Source organism: Perca fluviatilis, chromosome 12 (assembly GCF_010015445.1).
Source record: "Perca fluviatilis chromosome 12, GENO_Pfluv_1.0, whole genome shotgun sequence".
Lineage (NCBI taxonomy): Eukaryota > Metazoa > Chordata > Actinopteri > Perciformes > Percidae > Perca > Perca fluviatilis.
In genome coordinates, this window is record NC_053123.1 from 18,317,897 (window position 1) to 18,344,900 (window position 27,004).

At 40.3% G+C, this 27,004-nt stretch overlaps 1 protein-coding gene across 14 annotated transcripts in view; it reads right to left on the minus strand.

Annotated features, from left to right (window-relative positions):
* Positions 1 to 27,004, minus strand: part of LOC120569811 (dedicator of cytokinesis protein 9-like) — an 89,375-nt gene that overhangs the window by 56,008 nt on the left and 6,363 nt on the right. For 7 of the 14 annotated variants that reach the window (XM_039817929.1, XM_039817922.1, XM_039817919.1 and 4 more), the window contains exon 1: positions 3,378 to 3,832. The exons of 3 other annotated variants lie outside the window; for them this stretch is intronic. In XM_039817929.1, coding sequence (XP_039673863.1) covers positions 3,378 to 3,548 — 171 coding nt within the window. In that variant the 5' untranslated portion in view covers positions 3,549 to 3,832. Of the gene's footprint in view, positions 1 to 3,377; positions 3,834 to 27,004 lie in introns of those variants that run through there. 4 more of the 14 variants (XM_039817914.1, XM_039817913.1, XM_039817918.1 and 1 more) reach the window with 1 other exon arrangement.

Genomic DNA, 27,004 nt, shown 5'->3' on the forward strand with positions numbered 1-27,004 from the left:
TTTCTGAAGGCAGATCACTTCCTGAGGAGACCGAGATGAGAGTTTCCACGAGGAAGGAAAAGGCAGAGCTGTTGCAATCAGAGATTGAAATAACAGAGCAGTGAAAAATTCGCTCAATTACTTACTCCATGCCTAGAGAGTACAGTCTGAGTGTATGTGTGTAAATGACTGTGTGCCTGGCCTTTAACCCCATCATCTCGGTTTTAAATTCCCAGAAAAATGCTGCTGCAATCAGAGGATATTTAAAGGCAATCATATATTTTGTATAACCAGGCCTAATTGATTAAAAAAGGTGCAAATAGTGGCAGTGACAGTAAAGGTTATCAAATGAGTCAAAAATGTAACTGACATCAATTAATAAAACAGTTAGTATAGCATGATTAAAATAAAGTAAAAAGAAACCTCAGTTGATAAACTGATTTAAAATGTATTAACTTATATATTTTACTCTTCTATATATCTATCACCTAGCCTGACAAGCCAGACCCACATCAAGATATTGGGTCTGGGAACTCACCACTGACAGGGCTCAATCCGAGGGGCGGGATAAACGGTTGTCTTTCAAATTCCTTCTGCACGTAATAGGATAGCGCTACAACCAGGCAGAGCAACAAAGAAGGATGCAAAGCTAGTTGATAGATTAAACTTTTGCCGTATCCGGTCGGAAAAACTCCGAACACATCTTCCTTTTTTAAGAATGATTTCAGTGCCGTTCTTTGTTCTTTTCTCAAAGAAAAGCTTAACTCCAAGTCTTCCAGAAGACCGCAGTTCCCAGCAGCAGCAGCCATTAGCCCGCCCACCAACTCTATACACAATGTGATTGGCCTGACCAGAGTTTGGTTTTTACAGCTCGCAAGCCAAGACTGACCCTGGCTGCAAATTAAATTTGCTGCCGCTAGGGTGCGTCTAGATTCTAGGCTATCTTTTACCTGCTTATTTTATATATTAGCTACATAGCTTTTCAGCTATCATGCTAAGAGCCAGTGAGGTGCGTCTTCTATTTATTGTTAACTACCTAACTTTGTTAGCGTTAGCAGCCAGCTAAAATGCGTTACCTATTGTAAAAACAGTTTATAAAGTGTACCTTAAGCAGTAGTATGATTAACAACACTGGTATGGTTTCTGGAAGAAATTTAGGTAGCTAGCTGGAAAGGCTTAGCCTGACGTCACCAGACCAAACTGCAAATGCAGTTAGTCTGAAACCTCTCAGTTCATTTTCGATTTCCAAGAGGTGTGGACCAAAATACCTCTGGACGCAATTAGATAAACCTACAACCAATCAGAGCAACGGAACATGTGACACAGTGCTGAGCGACAGACAAATGTAAACAGACCACAGCGGGCAAGAGCTGTGATGGTTTAGCGTCAATATGTATATCAAAGAGTGTTTTTTTGCCATCAGAAAGTACAAATCAGCTGCAGCCATTTTGGTTGTTTTCAAAAATGCCTCAATGCGGTTCCTCTTAACTAGGTTTAGGCTTGCGGTTGTGTCTCTGGCACGGGGGTGCACAAGCCAAAAAAAAACTCACACAAAGTAACCTGGTTTGTTCACCTGCCACTGGCTAAACAACTCATTTTTGACTCATCTGATAACCTTTTACATTACAGTTGCACTCTAACTAAATGTGTTAAGCAAACCACACTCCCTGCACACATTTAACTATTGATTTGTAAGACTGCTAAATGCTGACAGAGGATTAATTGACCCCGTCTGGATGATAAGACCATCCCTGAGCCAAGAGAAGCAACCATGCCCTTGACCTAATTCCCTGCTCTCAGCCGGGGCCACTATCACTCTGCTGTGAATCTGATGAACCAGCGACGGGAAGGAGACACACAGACACACAGACACACACACACAGTATAGTACGTAAACACACACAAGAAGGGCAAGACAAGCTGGTACGGAGCAGCAAAAGCTCTGCCAAACCCGCCGGTTTACAGATGAAGAGCGGTGATTGATTTCCAGCAGACACAGAGCTCAATGTTCCCCTTCACCCCCATCCCGACCCACAGAGGCTTTAACCCATGCAACGGCGCTTAGTGAGGGCAAGATCCAGCCCTCCCACTGCCCTACATTTTATACAGTTAACACTCGTGGACACATATTCACAAGGCTGAAATGAGGATGATGATTATTATTGCTGTAGCTGCATAGAAATCTGTCAAATATGAGTAGAACCAGTAAAATAAATGATGTGTCAAGGTGATAAAAAGGTTGCACATACATATAATATTATTAACATGTAAATCATTTATCATATTCATGTCCTGCATTTTGCCATCTTAATAGAAAAATCAGGAAAAAAATTCTGCATAAATGATAAAAAGTAAACAACCCACTTAGAAGCAGTTCTATAGGAGGAATGATGTAGATGCAGAACTCTATACATGTACTGCAGTGCTTGGTTACAGTAGAGTAGATGAGTTGATCAATAGAAAACGACTCAACAGGAATCTGAATCATTTATTTATCAAGCAAAAATGCAAAACATTTGCTGGTTCAAGATTCTCAAATGTAAGGATTTGTCTTTTAATATTTGCTATTAGCTATTAATCTCATCACTATTTTTTTGATAGAGCAGCGTTATGGGGGTGGTGATGGTGCAGTGGATATGACACATGCCTTTGGTGTGGGAGACCTTGGTTCGATTCCCACTGCAATACATCAACCAGTGCGTTGCTGAGCAAGACACTTAACCCGTAGTTGCTCCGGAGGCGTGCAACCTCTGACATTACATGTAAATGACATGTAATGTAATGTTATTAGATGGCTGACTGAGCAGAAAAGGAAGCTTTACCCTAAATTAAGTGGCATTTGCCGTTAGAGTAAAAGGAGTAGGGGTCTCACTGAGCTACTGAGTGAGTTTAGGGCTTAAACAATCAGCCACTTAATTGATTAGTGGATTAAGAGATAGCTAATTGGCAACAATTTTGATAGTTGTAATTTATTAAGGCAAATTGCTTAACATTCACCGCCGCTTCCCTGCATATCAAAATATGAGGATTTGCTGTTTTTCTCTGTTTTGTGTTGAAGAAAACTGAACATGTTTGGGTTTTGGACTCGCTGTAGATAAAATTGTCAGCTAAATGACATGTAATGTAATGTAATATCTGAAAACAAGAAACTTAAATATGTTACCTTTGACTCTGGGTGCTTGTGATTGGTATTTTTTCTGATATTTCATAGACAAAACAAATCAATGTTATACGATTGTAATGAACAGCACAATACTATATATATATATATATTGGATCAACACACACACACACACACACACACACACACACACACACACACACACACACACACACACACACACACACACACACACACACACACACACACACACACACACACACACACACACACACACCTTAAGTACTCTCGGTGTTGGAAATACCCGCGACTCTCTCCGACTCAGCGCTCGCTCAGCCTCAGATGGCCCTATGGGCTCAGCTGCTCCCTTACAGATGTAGCCACTACAGTTCCTCTCTAAGACCGTACGCAGCCCTTCAACCACAACGGTGCTGGTGGTGCACCCCATTCCTCCAGGTCCAAACAGGCATCAGTCAGGAGAGCCTGCCAGTGACCCAGTTTCCTTGATCGTCCCCTGCTCCACCCTGGTCCATGATCTCTAACTCTGACCCGCAAATCCACAGCTCCTGACCCGAGGAGAGAGCGCTGGCGTCCAGGCAAAAAAAGATCAAGAGAGGAGAGCCAAGGAGGACGGCAGGAGGATAAATGTATGCACATAGAGAGTCACACTGTAACTCCCAGCTGCCCCAGTCGGTGCTTGTAGGAATACCTCAGTCAGCAGACGAGATACAGTGAGTGAGTGAGTGAGTGAGTGAGCAGAGAGCGAGGGATGGGGGGGATAAAGGATGCTATGTGAGCTCTGCTGCAGCTTCAACCAATGCTGAGCTTCGGTGCAACGCGAGCTGGCATGTGCATCTGTCTCACTTGCTCGTTCTCCTCTTGAGCCACTATGTGCATTTCTTAATGCTTTCCTAACTTCATTCTTTTCATTTCCACATATGCATATTGTAGATTTGACTGCACATGAAATGAATTAATCCCTTTCATTTTTACTCCACAAAATAAGACTCCTTTAGGGAGCTGGATGAATAATTGTGAAATAAATGGGTTACAATAAATGCGGTCTTATATCCAGAGGGAGAGTCTGATTCCATGGTCAGGCAAACAGCAATATGGCTGAATGCTTATTTAGTTCAGCAGAGAAACCAGAGCCACTGGCAGAACAAATGGATGAATCACATTGAATGGATGGCATACAATATGCAGCAGTAAGCAGCCTAGGTTGCAATAGAAAATTCTTACTGTATGATTAGAAAAATGTCTTCAGACAACACATAGAACATAAAAAATTAAATAATCAGAAAAGTTATGGTTACAGCAACGACATGAAAATCCTGTGACCTGACTCGAGCGTCAAAGAAATCTCTGTTTACAAAACATACCAAGGACATGGGAGGATTTAAACCTTTTGGGCCAAGACATCAAACAGGGAGGTTTTTTTTCTATTAAAGATAAGCTGCCGTTTGATCACAAGCTGGCTGTTCTGCCAAGTACACAGATACATTGGAAGTGGAACGACAACATTTGATAATACCCAGGCTTTTGAAACGCCAGGCAATGATTCATCCGCTAGCGTGGCCTTTGATTAAAATGTTTTAGGACTGCAATAAGAGAAATAAAGATAAAAGCAGGAAATATGTTGATAAGAAGCCATCTTGAAAAACATAACATATTCCTTCTTACAAAACACAACATATAAATCAACCCGTGGGTTACAACTGTAAAAGACATTTGACAAACCTACACAGATACATACATGCTATCGACCGGCTGTGGTTGCCCATGTTTCACCCTCTAATTATGAGGAAAAGGGGGGGAAGACAAGAAAACAGGGCAGTGTTCATCTTGGTTTATTTATCACTGCTTCTTCCCTTCCTGCAGCTGCAAGACACACACTCACTAGTCTCGCATTGTCAGACCCTCCTCCACAGCGCCGCGGAGGAGGGTCTGGCTAGTCCACACAGCGGGATGGGAGAGAAACATGCTGCGGTTTATTGCCATCTCTTTAAACCAATCACAATCGTCATGGGCGGCGTTAAGCGCCGGACGGAGCCCCGGTGCCACTACAAAATAGCCTCTGGAGGGAACCTGTTTTGGTGGAACATGTGTACGTTCAAAAGTTGTTTTAGTTGTGCAACAGAAAACTACTACACACACTACACAAATACACTATGTATTACATTTCAATAATAATTTATAATTAATAAATAACCAGCTTTTCAAAAATGTGCAATTTTAAGCTCATTAAACTATTAAAAAAAAAGTGCTATAACAGTTTTACTCGCATGGCTCCCATTATCCTCCGTGACACGCTCTCTTCCACTTCGCCTGACAACTCTTCTCCAAAACAAACAGCTCTGTGATAATAGCTCAGCCCATAGAATCACTCACTCAAAGCAGATAGTATGCATGAAATAAAAACAGGACACATAATTTCACTGTGTGTAGTGTTAACCCTGCCAACTAACCGTGTGTTGTGAACTGCGTGTAGTGATTAAAAAAAAAACAGACAACAGCTGTGTCTCAAAGACCGGGCAGCAGCCGGGACGTTGAGAATCCATGCGCGAGAGGTGATGGATAGTTCCAGTCACTTCGTCATGTATTCACTTCGTTGAAACAAGAGAAGAAAGCCTCACTGATGTAATCTGCACTCAGTGTCCAAAAAAGCAAGTTTAAGTTAAAGAAAACCTTACTTCCTGCCTACACAGCCTCAAAAAGGGGATTTATGAATGCAGTGTTTCTTGTTATTTTATATAATCCCTCTTTGCAGTGACAGAGGGGTGGAGACTGGATCTAAAAATGGATAAACCAAAGAGAAGATGTATTTCCTAACAGATTGATAGGCATAATCAAAGTTCTCTCTCTCTCTCTCTCTCTCTCTCTCTCTCTCCTTTCCTACGCAGCTCATCTCATCGTACACTTGAATGTAGTTCAGTGTGTCAAGCACTACTGAAATATTAACACAGCAGCAGGCAGAAATGTGTGCATGCATTTATGGCTAAGTGCACCATCATGATGTAAGGGATCACTTCGCTTCTCCAGACTGACATGTGCGTGTGTGTTAATGTGTTTGTATGGGTGTGCCTGCATACATGCAAATGTCTCAGCATCTTTAGTGTAACTTAAAGGTCCAATATGTAATATTTGTACTGTAATACATCCAAAAATGACACCAATGCCTCATCAGATATTAAGGAAACATGTTAAACTGAAATACTATCTTTTCTGACAACAATGCTAATTTCAGTATTTTTTCTTTTTGAAATTTACATTCCGTGACGGAATTTATGTTTATGTTTTGATCTGTGTGTTGTTATCAACGGCCCAGTTTGACAGCCAGGCCGGGTTGCCAGATATACCTGTAAAAACGTAAACCCAGCGCGCTACAGCTGTAACGTTAGTACAGCCATGAAAGCAGCAAACAAACAAACAGGATGTTTCTAACAGTTGCGTGACCAGAGACATAACAACCCCCTGGTAAATAATGGAGATGTATTTGAAAGATGGAGACAGCTTAGAGCCCAAAAGGACGCAGAGTTGTCTTATTTTCTCCTGAACCGGTAAGCATTAGCTTCAGGCTAATTTATCACAGCTACTAGGGACGGGCATTTTTTGTCATTTCAACATTTGTGTTCTCACATTGAATTATATAGCTAGAGTACCCGAGTTGGTTACTCGCAAAAACAATTGAGAAAAAACAAAAAACAATCCCGACTGGTCCTGGCTAACGCCGCCATGCTAACCCTGCTACCTGTTAACGTTACCGGAGAACCAGGCAAGCAGCCCACGGCTGTTTACAGCGTGTAGCCTCATCAGCGGCTGGAGCCGACAACGGTGAGTTATTTTAAGCCACGAGAGGGGGGCTGTAAATCGGAAAGAAAGGACTGTGAGTTTGCAGTGTGTTTAGCGATTTTTGCCATAATTCTAAGCCAATGAAGTGTGTTCCGTCGGTAAGGTAGCTAGTGGTATTTTTAGCGTTTCGTATTGTAATTCTAAGCCGAGGAAGTGTGCCTGACTGGCGTGTGGAGAGGACAGTGAGGTTGTTGTGTTTTTAGCGGTTCATACTGTAATTTTAAGCCGAAAAAGTGTGTCTGTCAGTTGGTTACAGAGCTCCGCGTGACTGTCAATATAGCCAGCATCTACCGTTAGCTACTCCGCTGTGCTGTGGAGTAATGTCTGGCTATGTGAGAAAAGTGTCTAGCAACATTGTTGTGAATGCTGCGGTCTCAGCCTGGCAACCCCCGTGAACTTCGAGTCTGGGCAGGAGGGGGGGGGAAACGACTCTCCAGTATTTTGAATTGGTAGTGCAGTAACTATTTTAACCGCTAGCTGCCAGTATTACACACAATATTACATATTGTACAGTGTATATAAAGTTAACTGTGCTACAATGTAAATCATTAGAAAGTGGGTTTTTTGTTTTTTTTTTTTTTTTTGGTTTTAAAGGGGGGGAGAAAAGGGGGGGAGAGAGTATTTTTTTTTTATATAAAAGAAGAAAATAAGGGAGAGAAAAAAAAAATTTTTTTTTTTTTTTTCTTTTGGGGGGGGTGGGGGGGGGGTTTTTTTTTTTTTTGTGGGGGTTTCCCCGCCTTTTTGGGGGGGCCCGCCTTAACAACAGGCGCCTGCTGCCTTAATTAAGTCTTGTTACTCTAACTAACTAAACTAAAAGATTACACTCACAAGGCAAATACACATTTGGGCATTACACTTAGTTTAAATAACATGGACATATGTGGCACTGGCAACATAGTGGCAAATCTATTCCCCATTGATACAAAATAGAAATTAATAAAGTCAGACAGAAAACTAAAATTATTTGTTCTCTTAAAAACAATTATACTTTTTTGGAACACCAGCTGTCAATTATTGCTGCCAGTTATAACTGTCACCTAGAGGATCCCATCCTAAACGGGAGCAAGATCAAAGGATCAAATTTTATTCTTAATCGTCACATACACACAGTACAATCAGTGGCGGTTTTTGGCACGGGCGAACCGGGCATTTTTTCATGTCACATGGGGGGCGGCACGAGAACTTAAAAAAAAATTAAAAAAAATAAATCCTCTGCGCCGCGAAGCGTTCTTCTGTTTTCTATAATTTCACTGTGTGGGGAATAGGCAGATCAGCGCCCCCAGCAGCTGCAGGCGCCCTGCTTGCTGAGAGAGGTCAACACCCCCTACTTTCCCAATGAAATGGACTAGTCCGTAACAGTGCGCCGCGGCGCGAAAGATAAACACAAAGTGACAAGAGACATGGGAAGTACACAGAGACGGATCAAGACCAAGACGAGTCTAAATCTTTCTTTTATGTCAATGGTCTAAACACCAAAATGAAACAAAGTTACCCAAGCGGCTTAAATAAAAGAAAAAAGCGAAAAGACATGTTTTCGGCAGTAGCAAGACCTTCATCAGCTCCCGTGGCCGATGATAGTGGTGTCGGCAGCAGTGGCATATGCACAGTGGGGAGGAGACTCAGGAGGAGAGGGACAGAGATGAGGGAGTGAGCTACAACCTGCGGTAAGCACAACTCCCCTTAAAACCCTTAACCCCTTGATAAAACTGAGTGGTGGACAAACTGTTAATGATAACACTACAACAATAAAAAAGTAGGCATACTTGCACATCATGCACATCAATTGTAGCTTTTTTATCTGCATTGGCAGACAAAAACTCATGATAGACCTCTTCAAATTATAGCACAGGGCCTCTTGAAATGATAATCATAAAACAAGCTATATATATATATATATATATATATATATATATATAGCTTGTTTTATGATTTATTAGGAGTATACAGTTTTAGTGTATTAATAAATGGCACTTTGTTGAAGTATTTAATGTGTCAACTCTCACTGATTCTTGCTTACTCGTTACATGGCGTTAGTAGTTTTAGGAGTAGGAGTTGGTATACATATTAAGGGGAGCGCAAGGACGGGTACATCTTTATCAATGCTAGTTAAACAGTTGTACAGCTTTATTCCCAACTTGTATGTATTTTAAATTATTTGTTCTTATATTCTATCCTATTATTATGTCATGTGTATTGTATCCTATTATTTCATTTATATTCTGTGTGTGCTGTGTGTGATATTGTGCTGCTGCAACACTGGTATTTCCAATTTTTTTGGGATCAATAAAAATATGTCTGTCTGTCTGTCTGTCTGTCTGTCAGTCAGCTTATGTGGTGGGCCAAAATGCCAGGGCAGATTAATTAGATAGATAGAATTAGATAAATAGTTTGCCCTGAGGACAGAGATTCTTCTTTTGCCTGTAAAGACATGTCTGCAATAATGCAATGAGGCTGTGACAATACTGATGCGAGGGTGTTGTGTGGGATTTCGTAAACCTGCGATTTCCTACACATGGGAAAAACGATGAATGTAATTTAAGTTTGCAGCACTTGTTGTATCATAAACCATGTTTTTATTGTTTTTAGTATTGTGCCTTGATAGATACAGTAGAGATACAGATGGGAAACACTGGGAGAAATAGAGAGTATGCAGGTCTTAAGCTGGAATCAAATGTGGGATGTGGCTTTTATATGGTATGAACTTAACCAAAAGGCCACTAAGACCTGAAAACGTGGATTGTTATATGCATGTATCCTTATTCATTGAGATTAATATTAAGCTTATATTATACATACATTACAGGAAGAAAATAGTCCAAACCAGACCAGGTGGTCAAGGGGCAATTCTGACAAATACAACAACACAGATATGCTGAGCAAAATATATTTTTCAATACGGGGCGTCATTCAATGTAGAACCGCCCCTGAGTACAATGTAGTGAAATTCTATTACTGCATTAAACCCATCCTAAGTATAAGGAGCAGTGGACAAAGTGGACAATGATGCACGACTACAAGTATGTGATCATTGACCTTTTTTTTAACATGGAATGTATATTTGTATTTTGAGTAATGCTTGTCACATGTTGTTTGTTAAGTTTTGATCTGTTTTGATAGTATTGTCTGTATTGTCTATATTGTCTATATTGTCCTTTTATCTCCCTTGCCCAGGGACCACAGATGTAAATTAGCTGTATAGCTAACTCTGGTACAGGGCCTGAACTGTGCATGGTCCCTGACAAATAAACTAATAAAATACAAAATATGACAAATAATTTGTAGTGTCACAGCTGGTGATCATAAATAGTTTGCCCTGAGGACAGAGATTATTCTTTTGCCTGTAAAGACATGTCTGCAATAATGCAATGAGGCTGTGACAATACTGATTTGAGGGTGTTGTATGGGATTTCGTAAACCTGGGATTTCCTATACATGGGAAAAACGATGAATGTAATTTAAGTTTGCAGCACTTGTTGTATCATAAACCATGTTTTTATTGTTTTTAGTATTGTGCCTTGATAGATACAGTAGAGATACAGATAGGAAACACTGGGAGAAATAGAGAGTATGCAGGTCTTAAGCTGGAATCAAATGTGGGATGTGGCTTTTATATGGTATGAACTTAACCAAAAGGCCACTAAGACCTGAAAACGTGGATTGTTATATGCATGTATCCTTATTCATTGAGGTTAATATTAAGCTTATATTATACATACATTACAGGAAAAATAGTCCAAACCAGACCAGGTGGTCAAGGGGCAATTCTGACAAATACAACAACACAGATATGCTGAGCAAAATATATTTTTCAATACGGGGCGTCATTCAATGTAGAACCGCCCCTGAGTACAATGTAGTGAAATTCTATTACTGCATTAAACCCATCCTAAGTATAAGGAGCAGTGGACAAAGTGGACAATGATGCACGACTACAAGTATGTGATCATTGACCTTTTTTTTAACATGGAATGTATATTTGTATTTTGAGTAATGCTTGCCACATGTTGTTTGTTAAGTTTTGATCTGTTTTGATAGTATTGTCTGTATAGTCTATATTGTCTATATTGTCCTTTTATCTCCCTTGCCCAGGGACCACAGATGTAAATTAGCTGTATAGCTAACTCTGGTACAGGGCCTGAACTGTGCATGGTCCCTGACAAATAAACTAATAAAATTCAAAATATGACAAATAATTTGTAGTGTCACAGCTGGTGATCATAAATAGTTTGCCCTGAGGACAGAGATTCTTCTTTTGCCTGTAAAGACATGTCTGCAATAATGCAATGAGGCTGTGACAATACTGATTTGAGGGTGTTGTATGGGATTTCGTAAACCTGGGATTTCCTATACATGGGAAAAACGATGAATGTAATTTAAGTTTGCAGCACTTGTTGTATCATAAACCATGTTTTTATTGTTTTTAGTATTGTGCCTTGATAGATACAGTAGAGATACAGATAGGAAACACTGGGAGAAATAGAGAGTATGCAGGTCTTAAGCTGGAATCAAATGTGGGATGTGGCTTTTATATGGTATGAACTTAACCAAAAGGCCACTAAGACCTGAAAAACGGTAGATTGTTATATGCATGTATCCTTATTCATTGAGGTTAATATTAAGCTTATATTATACATACATTACAGGAAAAATAGTCCAAACCAGACCAGGTGGTCAAGGGGCAATTCTGACAAATACAACAACACAGATATGCTGAGCAAAATATATTTTTCAATGGGCGTCATTCAATGTAGAACCCGCCCGAGTACAATGTAGTGAAATTCTATTACTGCATTAAACCCATCCTAAGTATAAGGAGCAGTGGACAAAGTGGACAATGATGCGCCCGACTACAAGTATGTGATCATTGACCTTTTTTTTAACATGGAATGTATATTTGTATTTTGAGTAATGCTTGCCACATGTTGTTTGTTAAGTTTTGATCTGTTTTGATAGTATTGTCTGTATAGTCTATATTGTCTATATTGTCCTTTTATCTCCCTTGCCCAGGGACCACAGATGTAAATTAGCTGTATAGCTAACTCTGGTACAGGGCCTGAACTGTGCATGGTCCCTGACAAATAAACTAATAAAATTCAAAATATGACAAATAATTTGTAGTGTCACAGCTGGTGATCATAAATAGTTTGCCCTGAGGACAGAGATTCTTCTTTTGCCTGTAAAGACATGTCTGCAATAATGCAATGAGGCTGTGACAATACTGATTTGAGGGTGTTTTATGGGATTTCGTAAACCTGGGATTTCCTATACATGGGAAAAACAATGAATGTAATTTAAGTTTGCAGCACTTGTTGTATCATAAACCATGTTTTTATTGTTTTTAGTATTGTGCCTTGATAGATACAGTAGAGATACAGATAGGAAACACTGGGAGAAATAGAGAGTATGCAGGTCTTAAGCTGGAATCAAATGTGGGATGTGGCTTTTATATGGTATGAACTTAACCACTAGGCCACTATGACCTGAAAATGTGGATTGTTATATGCATGTATACTTATTCATTGAGGCTAATATTAAGCTTATATTATACATACATTATAGGAAAATATATATATATATATATATATATATATTTTTCCTGACATCCCAATAGAAATTAAGCCCTCCAAAGCAAATTTGTGATTCAAGACTGTGGGCTTTAAATTAAATGTATTGTTAGGGGAATGCCCTTGAGGAGCTACAGCATTGTGAGGAGATACAGACTTTATCATCTAATCACAAAAGCTGAACGAGCATGGGGTGGCTGCGACTAAAAAGCTAAATTATGCAGTGGCACAGGCAGCTCTGTCACAATTAGGAGGAATTAATCAGGAAGCATACTGTTGGATCAGCCAACCATGTAAATACCAAGTCCTGGGTTGGGATCCAGCCCTGTCACTCCCATCTTTCCTGTTCCTTTCCATTTAAAACTGAAAAAAGGGCATGATACCAAAAGAAAGTTTGATGTCCCCCATGTTTGCTTGAGTTCATGTGCTGTATTCTGCAATATGCTTACAATATACTCTACTGGTGATGAATTATTAAGGTCAGACAGGATTGCTGAGTCATTAGGTGAAGCAGAATTTCTTTCTACTGCACTTCAAGAAACATTGTCTGCAACAAACCTCTTCATGTCAAATGCTGTTAGGAAAGTAAAAATATCCTTTACTTTAGAAACAGTTTGACATCTCCAGTTGGCTGTGACTCAGTATAATCAATATAATATAGTATATATTCCTGCCTGACACGGTTCACATTTCAGTGCCCCTGGACAGCTTGAGGATCTATCCTATGCATGTCTGTAACTGACAAATGAAGTGGTTCTGTAGCCTCCAGCCGTACACAGTTAGACTGTGTCAGTCATACTAAATCTTGAGGGGGCTGTCTATCTGTGGATGTTCAAGTGTGAACATCTTCTGTGGGATGTGGAAGCTCTGCTCAAATCTGCACCAGCTGCAGAGGAGATAAGAGCTGGTCTGAAACTCTGCTGGGTGTGTGGAGCTGCATGGATCACTGCTGCTGCTGTTACAGCAAGGCTTCACTCCCTGCAGTGAGCTACACTTCCTGCTATAGTGTATATGAACCCCACAATGCATTTCACAGTATAACTGACAATTTTGCTGAATGTTTACAGCTTCAAATTAAGACACGAGAGGTGAGATATGCAAGTTAAAACAATTTCCTCAATATCGGATTAAAGGTTTTATTCAGAGGTTGGTATTAAAGTTACAGTATTTAATCATTTGAATAGTGTTGACACACAATCAGAGTACTTATTGTGAATTTATGAGGATTTAAAACAATCTCCCTTCAAATCATATTGACTTATATAACTAAACTCAATAACCATCATCACTTCAAATATCTTTTGCAAATGTCATATTTTGTCCAAAAACCATAGATTCAGCTTACAGTGATATCAAAATGATTTTTGTTTAATAAAAAGAACTTAAAAGATCACCCATGATCAAAATAGTTGATTCATTTTCTTGAATGAATTAATCAACTTTTAATCATTGGTCCTCTTATTTTTATCATGTGCCATTTAAATAAAATAACAGTATTTTTCTCCTGATACACAGGCTTTTCAAATATACAGTGTTTTATCAGGTTCTGCTCTCTATTCCACTAAAATGTAGGTACATTTGACTCGTGCGTTTTCTGACTGATATGTGTTATTTTAGCATTGATGTCAGATCCCATGGTTTGATTTCTCAGTCAATACTAACTCTGACAACCTTAGAAACATCAACTGTTGCTCTTCTTCACCAGAGGCCTGCACTACGAAGCAAGATCAACAAGCCCTGGATCTCTTTCAGTTATCCGGCTTCACCTAACCTAACAACCACGGTCCCGCATAAGCTGTATCACGACGCTGGTTATCAACTAGTTAAGTCAACTCAGGGTTTCCCAATCCAGTGGTGCGCGCGTTCACATAAAAGAGGCGGTGTTTGCACAGCACGACCAATCGCAAACATCTACTAGAGCCGCATATTTTAAACAAGAAGAGCAAACTATAATTCTACATAAATATGAAGAACACAAACACACTTCCCCATCAGTCAGGCAAAAGATCTGACCATAATTACACTTTTGCTTTTCATGAACTGTCGTTGCTTTAGCTATTTATTTCAGTTGAAACCCTGGCAGAGGTAAGCGATCGTGAGAGAAAATAAAAAAAATATCAAAAACATAATTCTAACTGATGTGCGTATTGGCAACACACGGCTGAAGAAGCCGACAATAGCCTATATGTAATTCACTCCTCTTAAAATCTATATCTTTCATAAAGATACCCATCAGTGAATGTTAACGGGGTTGTCGGACTCTAAATGTTTTAACTTTTATGAGCGCACCTCTCTCTCTTTTTTTTTTTTTTTTTTTTTTTTTTTTTTTTCTCTCCGCCTGATCTTCTAAGAACGGTGACGCAGTTATCAATCGAGTATTGATTGGTCAGTAGGCGGGGCTTTTACACCGGTTGATCTCTAATCTCCAACATAACCTGCTCCCGACCAGGTTAGGTGTTCAGCATGAGTTACCACGGCGAGTGAACCCGATAACAAGTGATCCACCGTCGTGATACAGAAAATCCTGGGTTGAACCTGAAGTTAGCTCGCTAACGCCAAATCCTGCTTCGTAGTACAGGCCTCTGGAGTCACTGGCCACAATCACACCATCTGCTGCATATGGACATCATCACCAAATAACACCACTTGTACTAATACAGCAATTTCAAGCTGTTAGCAGCAAGTGGTGGGAGGAGCCGAATTAACATCAAAGCCAGCACATGTGGACAGAGAATGGTCAGCTTGAGTTTCCCCTTTCACACTAAGGAGTGGACAATCCTTCACACAACAAATACAGAAATGTCACTGCGTGGCTCTGAGAAGTAGAGTGGAGTTTAAGAGGAGTTGGCATCTCATCTGAGGAGCCTCTCTAGGATGAAGGTCACGTCCACAGCTGGCCATGTTTCCATGCCCAGGGTCTGCTGTGGTGCTCTGCAGGGTGTGTGTGTTTGTCTAGAGAGAGGCCATAATGCTCTGCACCACAGTGACATTATCCACATATCCAGCAGTGTAGGGAGATAAAACAAGCATGGCTCCCAGCTGGAACACTCCGGGTACTCCAAAAAGGAAGTGGCTGTTTCCTACTGATGAGTGTGTGTGTGTGTGTGTGTGTGTGTGTGTGTGTGTGTGTGTGTGTGTGTGTGTGTGTGTGTGTGTGTGTGTGTGTGTGTGTGTGTGTGTGTGTGTGTACACTGCCATAACAAAAGCTGCCTCTCTCTCTCTCAAGTCGAGTCCTTCAAACTCAATCAAAACTCTAGAACACTAGAGAGTTCTGTGGATTTTTTAATCATAGTTATGCTGACATACTTCAAAGTTGAACAACATAATGAAAGAAGTAAAAATCTTTTATTGAAGGAGCACAAAGCCAAGGTGTTCTATTAAGCCTAGTGTTTTTTTTAAGAATGTTAAGTATGCCGTTTCCTAGACTAAAAGTTTTAATTAATTTGTCAAGAATTTGTTTGAAAGAAAAGTTATGTGCATGAAGTTACACATGTGGATGAGCTACAAAGATAGGCCTGGAATTTTAATAAGCCAAATACTTCACATTTTAGATGCCAAGTTTACATTACAAACCTAAGATATTTCTCACATAACACAACAGAAAACAAAGTGGATTGTATAGGATTTTTTTCATGCAAGGACTAAACTTAAGTCTATCTTTGACCCTGAGTTGACACCAGGTTATCCTGTCCCTCTCAAAATGGTACAAACCAAATACAACAGGGGCCACATCCTCTTCCTTTAACTTGGTATTTTGGGATGGTTTATTTATCCCAGAAGAAGAAAATGTCCCATTTTCCTGAGGGGTACCGCTTCCTTTTCTTTGTAGTGGACAACCAAGGCGCAGAATAAGTACAAGACACACACACACACACACACACACACACACACACACACACACACGTGGTGGGTTCAGTTTATCATTAATAGATGTTACTAATTAAGCAGTGCCTTTCTACCTCTGCTGCAGCACCAGCAGAGATGGCCTGAAGCAGAGCCAAGCCCCGAGGGCCTGCAGTCACCCTCTCACCCCTGCCAACTGTGTTTTGGCTTCACTATACACAACACAGGTAATCTCATTAAAAAAACTTGCTTAATCAAGCTATCAGTGCATCACACAACTGATCGCATTGAATTTATCTCTGGTAAATTAAATGCAATTTCTTTTTTTAGGAAAGTAAATGACAAATTGCTGCACAGTGCACAAGAACACAGCCACAGGTGAACATTAACAATTAAAAACAATCATAGAGATAATTTAATTTCTTATCTCATTGCAGCCGCAGGCAGAAAGTAGCCGATCATATGCCCACACATAGACCCCCCACCACCACCACCACACAGCATTTTGAGAGCTCTATTCAGAGGTAAAAGGTCCAAATACAACAGTGTATGAATGCTGTTACTGCCACCTAAAGGCACAGAATGATACTACACTGAAAAACTGTTTTTACAGCAAGTTTTCTATAAGCAAGCCTATTCATTTCTATTTTCATGAAAAAAGATATGTCATTAAATGATGGCAAAAACAAACGTTATGGGTTATTAATGCAAAGTGACAAACCTCTCATTCACTGTAGATTGCAGTGATGGTTCTTTCTTCAGTGACTACACTGCCAATGTGTGATATTATACTCTATCTATAACAGAAGAACACTTTCCTCCCTGCACTCATATTCACTATTGGTATAATGCAGCCATTGTTTGTCACATGCGTGTCATTTCCAGCAGCTCAGTGTGAAAACAATCATTCCCAACACTCAACTCGCTATACAGGAAGAAGAGGTGACCGTATGGACTGTACAGAAAGAGAGAGTTACAAGAATCATGCTAACAGTATTTTCACAGCTCTAAAAACTCATTTAATCAGAGGCACAATCAATTACAAATAGAGTTTGACCTTCTTCCTCCCAAGGCCAACTCAGGCTTAGTGATAACACTATGATACATAGAGTGATGACTGAACTTATACCTAGTTTTTGTTGATGCGATTGAGGCAGAAAACCAAAACATCCAGCTGTCATGTTTTGCAACAAGTAAAACATTTTGACCTTGAAGACAAGCTGTCATCATCACTTATTGTGGTATGTGATTTGATATAAACAACCCCTTAACAGGTCAGCGCCCAGGTGTGAAAGAGGTTTTGGAAGAGGGCTGTCATCATGTTCAGGCAGTGACATGCAGCATGGAAGCTGAGAGCTGAGAGACGCTAAAACAAGCCCATACTGGCCCGACGTGAGGCCGAACAGCTCCACTCTACACTTACATGGATCAGTCTGTGTGGAAATGTAACATTTGCTGCTGTAACATGACTGATTATATTACTGAGGTTAAACAGTACATTCAACATAATTTAGGTGTAAAAGCAAACACAAAATTCTGTTTCGGTTAAGTAACTCATTTACAAGTGAAGCATTTTTTTAATGACAGCATACATTAATATTGATTCACAGAATGTTGTTACTTGCAAATTAGGGTGGAACAGATTCATGCTGTGCCATCAGAAACCTGATATGGTTTGCTTACTGAAATACAGGAATAATTAAAGCCACTGATACATTAAATGTATGCTAAAATCCATATACCGGTAAAGTGCAGGCTTCAGTTGACATAACAAACTACCCAAATTACACATCAAGTATGGCCAAGAAGTCTCAAGCTTATTAATACAAAAATGGAGCAATCAACATTTAAGCATTAATCCAGGTGCATTGCTTTCTGTTTGGAGCAGCTAATGGATATTATCCTCAAACAGTCTTTGGAAACAGATTTACTCAAATATCCCACAATGGAAGCCTGTTAGAACAAGCAGATTAAATACCAGCAGTTGCCTCACAGAAGCATGATACTGTATGTAAGGTGTCAGGTGAGGCAAGAAAGGGAGAATAGTAGGAAGTTATTGTCATCTGCCGTAGAGCATTCTGGGAGGAAGGTGTAAACACAGCTGAGATGTAGTGAGAGGGTGAATTAATCTTTATACCCTCTAAACTGCAAAACAGCATGAGACAGGATTTACTGCGAAAGTGTTACCAAAGACAAACAGAATGAGACATAAGACGAGCACAATATAACAGACTACAGAGGTAATTAACGCAGGGAAAATCTGCAAAGATAATGCGATCTTTAATATATATTAAGTCAAGATAATCCACGGGTTTTTTAGCGATTTGAAGACACCGTGTGGCAGGGAGATGGAGTGGGGATAATGGGGGAGAGGGCAGGAGTTTGGGAACCTTTAAGGATCAGCTAATCTCAGAACTGTCTCTTTGTCTGTAATCAGTGGAAATCCTCTTGAGCCTGGTTCAATGAGCACTGCTGACAATCAAGGGAAACCGAGGATGGAGGAGGAGATGAACGCATGTCCGTGCACCTGCACCACTAAAGTGGCAGTGGTGGATTTAACTGTAATACTATACGACACAGCTCCCCGGGGAGGCCACAAACAGCTAAAACAAGCTGCCATCCATCATGGAAACTGCACAGAGGACAAAAAACGTATTTGCATTGTGCAGGTACAGGGAAAGGTTTTGTAAACCAAACTGCATCAATCTTGGATGTGGAGTTGGGCGATATAATGACATATATATGCATAGTCATATATACAGTAAGGCAATACAAACATGTACCACCTAAATCTTGCCCTACCATTATGCACATACATCATTATCTGGTTATTTTATCCATAAAATGTTGATAATCTTCCAGATATATTGATATTGCAAAACAAAATTACATACACAAAATAAAGGATTTTATTTAGACATGTTTTACTGGTTGTACAGTATAAAATATATAAATAAAGAGAACATGACACAACATTTCTTTCGCTGCTCTGATTCGTACCGTTTTCTTGTCTGTATTTCTTCACTTACACTGTCACTCTGTCGAAAAATGCACACATGTGGTACGCTACATAGGGTTTGTCACGTAGTGGACCCGTGCGCAGACGTGTACTAACACGTGCAAGTGGCACGGTAACTGGCCAGTGAAACATGATCATTATAGTGTTTCAAGCGGGCTCTAAATCAAAACACAACTAAGCCACACAGTAGGGCTGTGCTTGATTGAAGAAATTCTTAGTCGACTACTACTCATTCAATTGTATCGACTAATCGATTAGTTGATTTAATCGACAGATCTGTAAATCTGAGTTTCTCCGCAAAGAGTTATGCAAAAGCACCACTTTAATTCTTGTGTTTACCAGAGATGTGCTCGTACGTTTCTTGGAAATAAGTTATTCAGCATGAAAAAAAGCATAAAACATGACGAAGAATGACAACTAACAATACAACAAACAAAACTAACAACTTAGATTTTAAAGAAATCTAAGTTGACCGAGACCAAAATGACCGATTAGTCAACTAATCGACTAACAGGGAGCAGCCCTACCACACCGCCAACGGACGGGACGCAGCGCTTCATAAAATAAAGAAAATATTGCATACTTATTGTGACACTTTCGATATATTGCAATAACGATATTGAGTCGATATATCTTGCACCCCTAGTGCTAATTTGCACCTTAAATTTGTAGTACATGCATAAATTAGCTAAAATAAATATTTTTTAATTATTCACAATCCATAGTACTAAACTTTATTGCTTTTACACATTAAAAGAAATTCTGCATGATTTTAATTATTATTATTATTATGTAATACAATTTGTAGTAATTTTATTTCCTCATGGGATTGGCATTTAAAGGATTTTTTTGTTTAGAAAATCCAGGAATGGTATGCCACCTTCTTCCTGTTGTAGTTTGTTGGCACTGCCAAGCAGTGCCCCGACACCCCCTCTCAGAGGCCCCCACCCTTCCTGACAAAGGAAACACATGTTCTGAGATACATCCCTGTTTTAGAAAAGCTTGACTGGGAGAGTCATCATTGAAGTGTGTATTTTGACTCATGGCCTGTCTGTGTCTTAAATAGACCACTTAGACCACACGTAAGGAACAGTGGAGCCCCCTCAGTCCCTTGTGCAGAAACACAAAGTGCAACAGAACTAACTAACAAAAAAATTCTCATTATTTGCTTCTGATCCTGTCTCTGTTGTTGGCATTTTGTGAGATTTAACCTGCCTCTTGGATCAGGTTAATACCACAATGAGCAGTGAGGCTGCTATAGCAACTAAGACGGATTTGACATTTTTGAGTCTCAAGCAAGTCACTTGAGAAAGCGTTAGTCAAGAAACAGAAAAATGGACAATAGCTGCACAAACAGTTCGGTCATATTTTGAGAAACACAAATGCTATTGATGTAGTCGAATTCAACACAATGCTCCGTGAGTGGGGGATGGTGTCGTTGGCTTTTAAAGACTGAGTGGAGACACTTTGGTACGTGTGGACATGGCCTAAAAGGAGATTAAGTCAAGTCAGGGATACCGAGCGGTTTATCTGCACAGCAGTGTGCACGGTGAAGAACAGGGATGTGATAATGCATGTTTATGATGCTCAACACCATGCACGGTTTCTGCTTTTAGCCACATCATACAACATAACGTGTGGCTGAATGTCAACAGTGCGCCGCCCGGGGTCCAGGATCACTTTGTTCTCCTCCATCACAAACCAAAGTGTGATTAAGAGCAGGCCTTGAGGCACACAGCCACACTGCTGCTCCTCCATAAACACCACACAGCTAACTTTATTTATCCATCCAGGCAAAAGGACTCCACTGTGTAGTGCACACTTAGCACAATCCTGTCTCCCAATGCTAAGTCCCTGAAAAACAAACAGGAAGCAAACAAAAACAAAGCCTCAAGGAGACATCTGTCTCTAATGTATGCACAGGCTTTGACAGAAAAACCAAACACCGATTACCATGGCCACTTGATTTCCTACTGTGTAAGACTTTTATTTATGTCTTCAAGCTATTGCATAGTTTTTATCCCTGTCAGGCCCTAGATCTCAGTGGATTTGTCACTTCAAACAGAAGTAATTTGTGTATTGTGGGCAATGAGTGCACAATAGGCTAGTTTCAGCTTTCAACGAAAAAAAAGAGCTCAGCATTTCATTTACATTTTTCTTGAATGGGTAACTACAGCAACTCCTCAAGATTCCTTTTACACTGGACAGCTTGTCTAAACTTTGTATTGTAACTGCTTAGCATTGCACAGAAAGTCTCTGTCAGTGGTACAGTACATTTATTCAAGTAGTGTACTTAAGTACATATATGAGGTACGGAGGAAATAATGGGTTACTACATTTAGTAATAGGGGTGGTACGGTTCATGGAAAAACACCCGAACCGCTCGGTTCGCTAGTCTCGGTTCGGAGCGTGTGTGTACCGCACGGTTCGTCAGTACACTGTTAATGTGCACTAACCTCTTACTGCCGTAGTGTCCACTTTCGACACCTATGTTAAAACACTAACTGGAAATGACGAGCGGGATGGGTGTCAGTACCCGATCCGTTCCACCTGCACAATCCGTTCTGCGCATGTGCAAGATGATACGTATGCCATGATGTAGGCGCAGATGATAATGCTGCGTTCATTCCACCACCACTGTCAGTACCCGATCCATTCCACCTGCACAATCCGTTCTGCGCATGTGCAAGATGACACGTATGCCATGACGTAGGCGCAGATGATAATGCTGCGTTCATGCCACCTCGAAATAACAGGCACCGCCCCACTGGTTACGTTGTTTCTGCAGCTAGATTCAGTCTAAAATAACGTTAAGTCAAACTTAATGGGAAAAGCAGGCTACAGCTAAATTAAGACATTACAGTAATAACAATAAAGACAAGTATTGAGTGATTGTATTTTAAATGAGCACAAGTAAAGTAGAACTGACGTAACAGCTGTTATATATGTTAACGTTTATTTTCAAGTTTTATTTTGAGGGTCTTTTAAAGTTTACATGCTGTCTCAGCGGCGGTTAGCCGATTAGCTGTTAGCTAAACTAACGTTCAGCTTAACTGTGGAGGCTAACGGCAGACCGCTGCAATCAGCTAGCGCGTTAGCCAAATTAACCGCGTTAGATAAACTAACGTTAGCTCTTCCGGTGGAGGCTAACGGCAGACTGCTATAATCACCTAGCGGTCCGCCGAATTAACCGTTAGCTAAACTAACGTTAGCTTCCCGGGGGAGGCTAACGGCAGACCGCTATAATCACCTAGCGGTCCGCCGAATTAACCGTTAGCTACCGCTATAATCACCTAGCGGTCCGCCGAATTAGCTATTAGCTAACTAACGTTAGCTGGAGGCTAGCGTGTGAACATCTTGCGCATGCGCAGAACGGATCGTGCAGGTGGAAGCGGTGCCGTTATTCCAAGTTTACCGAAACGTGTTTCTGAAAACATTTTAAGCGAGAAATAGGCCATGCAGTTGCTGAATCTGTCTTCATTTCAGATCGACAAAGGTCAGTTTAAAAGATTTTCATCAGATTTTGAGAGACACCGAGCCGACCGCTCCTCAAGTGGAGTGGGGTGCCGCTGCAGGTCACGTCACGTCACATACAGAAATGTCAAGTGGGAGAGAGGCTGACCGGAGCTGGAGGATGCGCCAGCATCGTTTATAGTCTGGTGTGTGGGAACATTTTGGATTTCACGTTACCTATGATGAAATAAAACAATATAGAACTGCCACTGTGTGCACGTTTTGTGCAACATGCATTCAATATGCTAATTTTAGCTATATGCTGAAGTATATTCTGGAGTGATAAAGAAAAAATAAGAACCGTACTGAACCGAAAACCGTGACCCTAAAACCGTGATACGAACCGAACCGTGGGTTTTGTGAACCGTACCACCCCTATTTAGTAAGTAAGTTTCAAATAAAAATTTTACATTTAAAGCATATCATGAGCTTATAAAACACAATACGTTGCTTAAAGATTAAACCAGTGGATCCCAAAGATTTTGGCTCAGCAGTTTTACTAAAGAGAAATTAACCTCTGAACTTTTCATTTAAACAACAGTTTCAGGCCCAAACAGGTAAAATAATCTCATAGTTTGCAGTAAAAGCAATGATAAGACAAAAGTCTAAAAAATGAAAACAAAATTTGTTTAGATGAATTTTCCTCCCCATTAAATCATCTCATAACCCCCCAGCTGCATCTTGTGACCCTCTGAGGGGCCTGACCCCTAGGTTGGGAACCAGTGGACAGAACTAACTGGTCTCTAGTTAACTGTGGTTAAAACAAGCTTAATCTCAACCAGTTAGAACAGTAAAATGCAACATCAGTAACAACAATCCAATAATGCAATGTTTGATAATGCAGTCACAAGGGCCTTTTGTCTGCAAAATAAGTACTAGAACTGCAGCTTTTGATTATTTTAGTAGTCGAGCATTCTACCAATGACTCCATCGATTAATCGGGTAATCAGATAAATACTTTTGCTTTAATAAAGAGTAATAGTAAATATACAAAAAGAGATAATAAGACAGGTCTCTTGAAATTAACGACTAACCCAATCAGCTAACCACAGTGGGCACACAGTAAAACAAACTAAACACAGCACGCTGTATATAGTAATATGGATTAAACAAAGCTTTGATGCAAAGAATTTGCTTGAGTTACTTGAGGAATCATTTCAGCCCTAATAAGTACTTTTACGTTTGGTTCTTTAAATACATTTTGCTTATGATACTGTAGTTTTACTTAAGTTGTATTTTGAATGCATGGCTTTTAGTTGTAAGAGAGTATTTTGAAATTGTTGTACTGCTACTTATTCTTAAGTAAACGATCTGAGTACTTCTTCCACCACTTGAATGCATTTTTCATCATCTCAGAAGTCTTTCCACGAACAAAGTGAGAAAAATCCAAAGGTGAGATGCAAACCCTGCCCCAAAAACCACCCAGTTCCCGGCCCGCCTCCTGCAGGTTGTGCCCCTCCCCCTCTGGCCTACAGTGTGTCAGAGTGAGGAATGCCAGCTATGTAGCCGGCCTGGTGAAAAAGTCATTAGAGTTTATCCCCTCTGGCTGTAGCAGGTCCGATCCACAAACTGACTGCACAGTGCACAAAGCCATAACAATGAGTGCTGAGAAATGCAGAGATCTTTTTAATTAAGCTAACAGCATGCACTGTGGGAAAGAGGGAAACATCATTGGGAAGGGTTAACTTCACATCGAGGAGCATCTTACTTTCATCTATTTATCTAAATAATGATGCATTTACCCACCTCTGCTTTGGAGCCTTGGGTAAATTCAAATAAGTGCCCTAAACTTTCAGGGAAATCCCAGATGAACGATAATAACTTTACTGGTAACTTTCACTTTCATCTCTGCAGGCTGATAGCAGTCAGCGGCAGCACAGAGCAGGAATTTTCAGTAGTTCCCCAAACACTTTAGCCCTCCATCCTCAACACAGAACTAATATGTACTTAATTATTTCCAAACACATTTAATATTTGCCTCTGCATTGCCTCAAGTGATGTTTAAATTGTAAATGTTTACACACGCCAGTATTCTCTTTTCACAGATTCTTTATAAATCTCAGTACAGGTAACTAGCTTTTGTATTGGCTAATTGTATGCTAATCCATCCCTCTGTGTTGCAACACATCCAACAATCGCTGATCCGGGTATGATCTGCGTAGCGAGTGTGAATGGGAGGTCAGTGACCACAACGAGGCAATGTCAGAGGAGGCCACAGGGAGAGATATGGTGTGCAAAGCAGATTAACCTACCGAGAATGGGCTGTTCGCTTGACACTAAATCCTCAGTAACACAGAAGAGTGAGTGATGAAAACAAACAGGTGCATTGCGGCCCTAGATGAAAAAGCAGGGGATCACCAAAATCATTAGGATTCACATTCTGGGGACCATTAACATCTGTACAAAATTTACCAGCAATGTAGTGTCTACTGTAGTAGTTGTTGAGGGATTTGGACCAGAGTGGTGGACTGACAGACCGACTGACACTGTCATCCCTTGAGCCATGCACCCTAGCATGGCTAAAAATAACACGTTTATAAGACCTTAAGTTGAGTCAAGGTTATCAAAGTTCAAAAGGTTCAAAGTACTGAAGTGTAGCATACATCAAAGAACTAAGTCAACTCCACACTTGTCAAGTAAAGTGAACCTCCACTCAGAAGAGAGGACAAATCCTTTAATTGGCAGGGATTCAAAATGGAGAGAATGCCATCCATTGGGTAGAAAAAAAATAATTACAAGGTTATGAGTGTTAGCTACAGCGTGCCCTCCAATCTCGTCTGTCATGGTAACAGCCGTGTTCCCACAATTACAAGTTAATGGTCAGTTGCAGTGAAGGATGGAAGGGAAACATTACTTTTATAGACAAATAAAGGAGCCTTGGAGAGTAAATGCACCTCACAAGGACTTAAAAGGAAATGTGCTAGTCATTACTCTGCTCTCTTTCTAGACATTTCTCCATCAGCCAGCATGGATGTGTTGTTCAGTCTCCAGTCAGGAGTGCTATAGTGCTTTTCAGGGCTTAATCCCATGAGCTTAATCTGTAGGACAGTGCACGTGTTTAGAGCAATGATTTTGCCTTTGGAGCTTTATGCTTGACCAGTTTCACCCGTTGGCTAATACTCTGGCTGGCCAAAATTAATGAATCAGTGGTGGCAGGCAGAGCAGAATCCACCTACACTTGATATATTTCTCTCATTCATTTGCTCTTGTGTGGGCTGGCCATGTAAAGACTTGTTTGTAGTGGCACCATTCATGTGACTGTTGGACACAGCTTGGGGCTTATGGGCACTGCCATGCCCTGATATAGGGGAGGCTGAGTACCAGTCTCATTAGAATAAAGTGGGTCTAGATTCCAAAGGTTGTCAAAATAAGATATTTATATACAGATGGATAGCTGTAGGTAATGCATTTGATATAACCTATTCAACACCTAAAAACAAGACAGCAGTTTTTTTCACACATGAAGAGCAAGTGCAGCATTGCACAGTGCAAAGCCATTATTTCCAATGCAAGAGCGGCTGCACAAACCATAATTACACACACACACTGCTCTGGTTTTCCGCCAGGGTTAGCTTCCCAAAATTTGAAATTCCAAAATGTAACTGACTCCAAAAATCTCAAGCATGGCAGAAAATATGTAAAGAGGATGTGCATTCGAAAAACATTGTAATCGTAACCAAAGTTATTACAATTCATCCTGAGGAGAACATGAATGTCTGTGACAAATGTCATGACAATCCATCCAGTAGTTGTTGAGATATTTCAATCTGGTGGTGGATCAACAGTCTTTTGTCCAACACGTAAACTGCAATCTCTATTTTCCTTCATTACAATCTTCATTAGATCACAGACAATGATGCCAGAGTTATCAGTTTACAGAGAAAGGCAAACTGGATTAACAACATACTAATCATAGAGGGAAAAGAAAGCCAAAGGAGTTGTGACTCAGTACGTCCTCCACAGCTGCACTTAGGTGTGTGTCCTGCTGACTCAAAAATAGCAACCATAATGATCTCAAGGATGGAGAAAAGCATTACTCCACTTGATTGCTAAGCTATTGATGATAATGTGCTGCAGTCATGGCTCCAAAGCAGGATGTAAAAGGAAATTTGA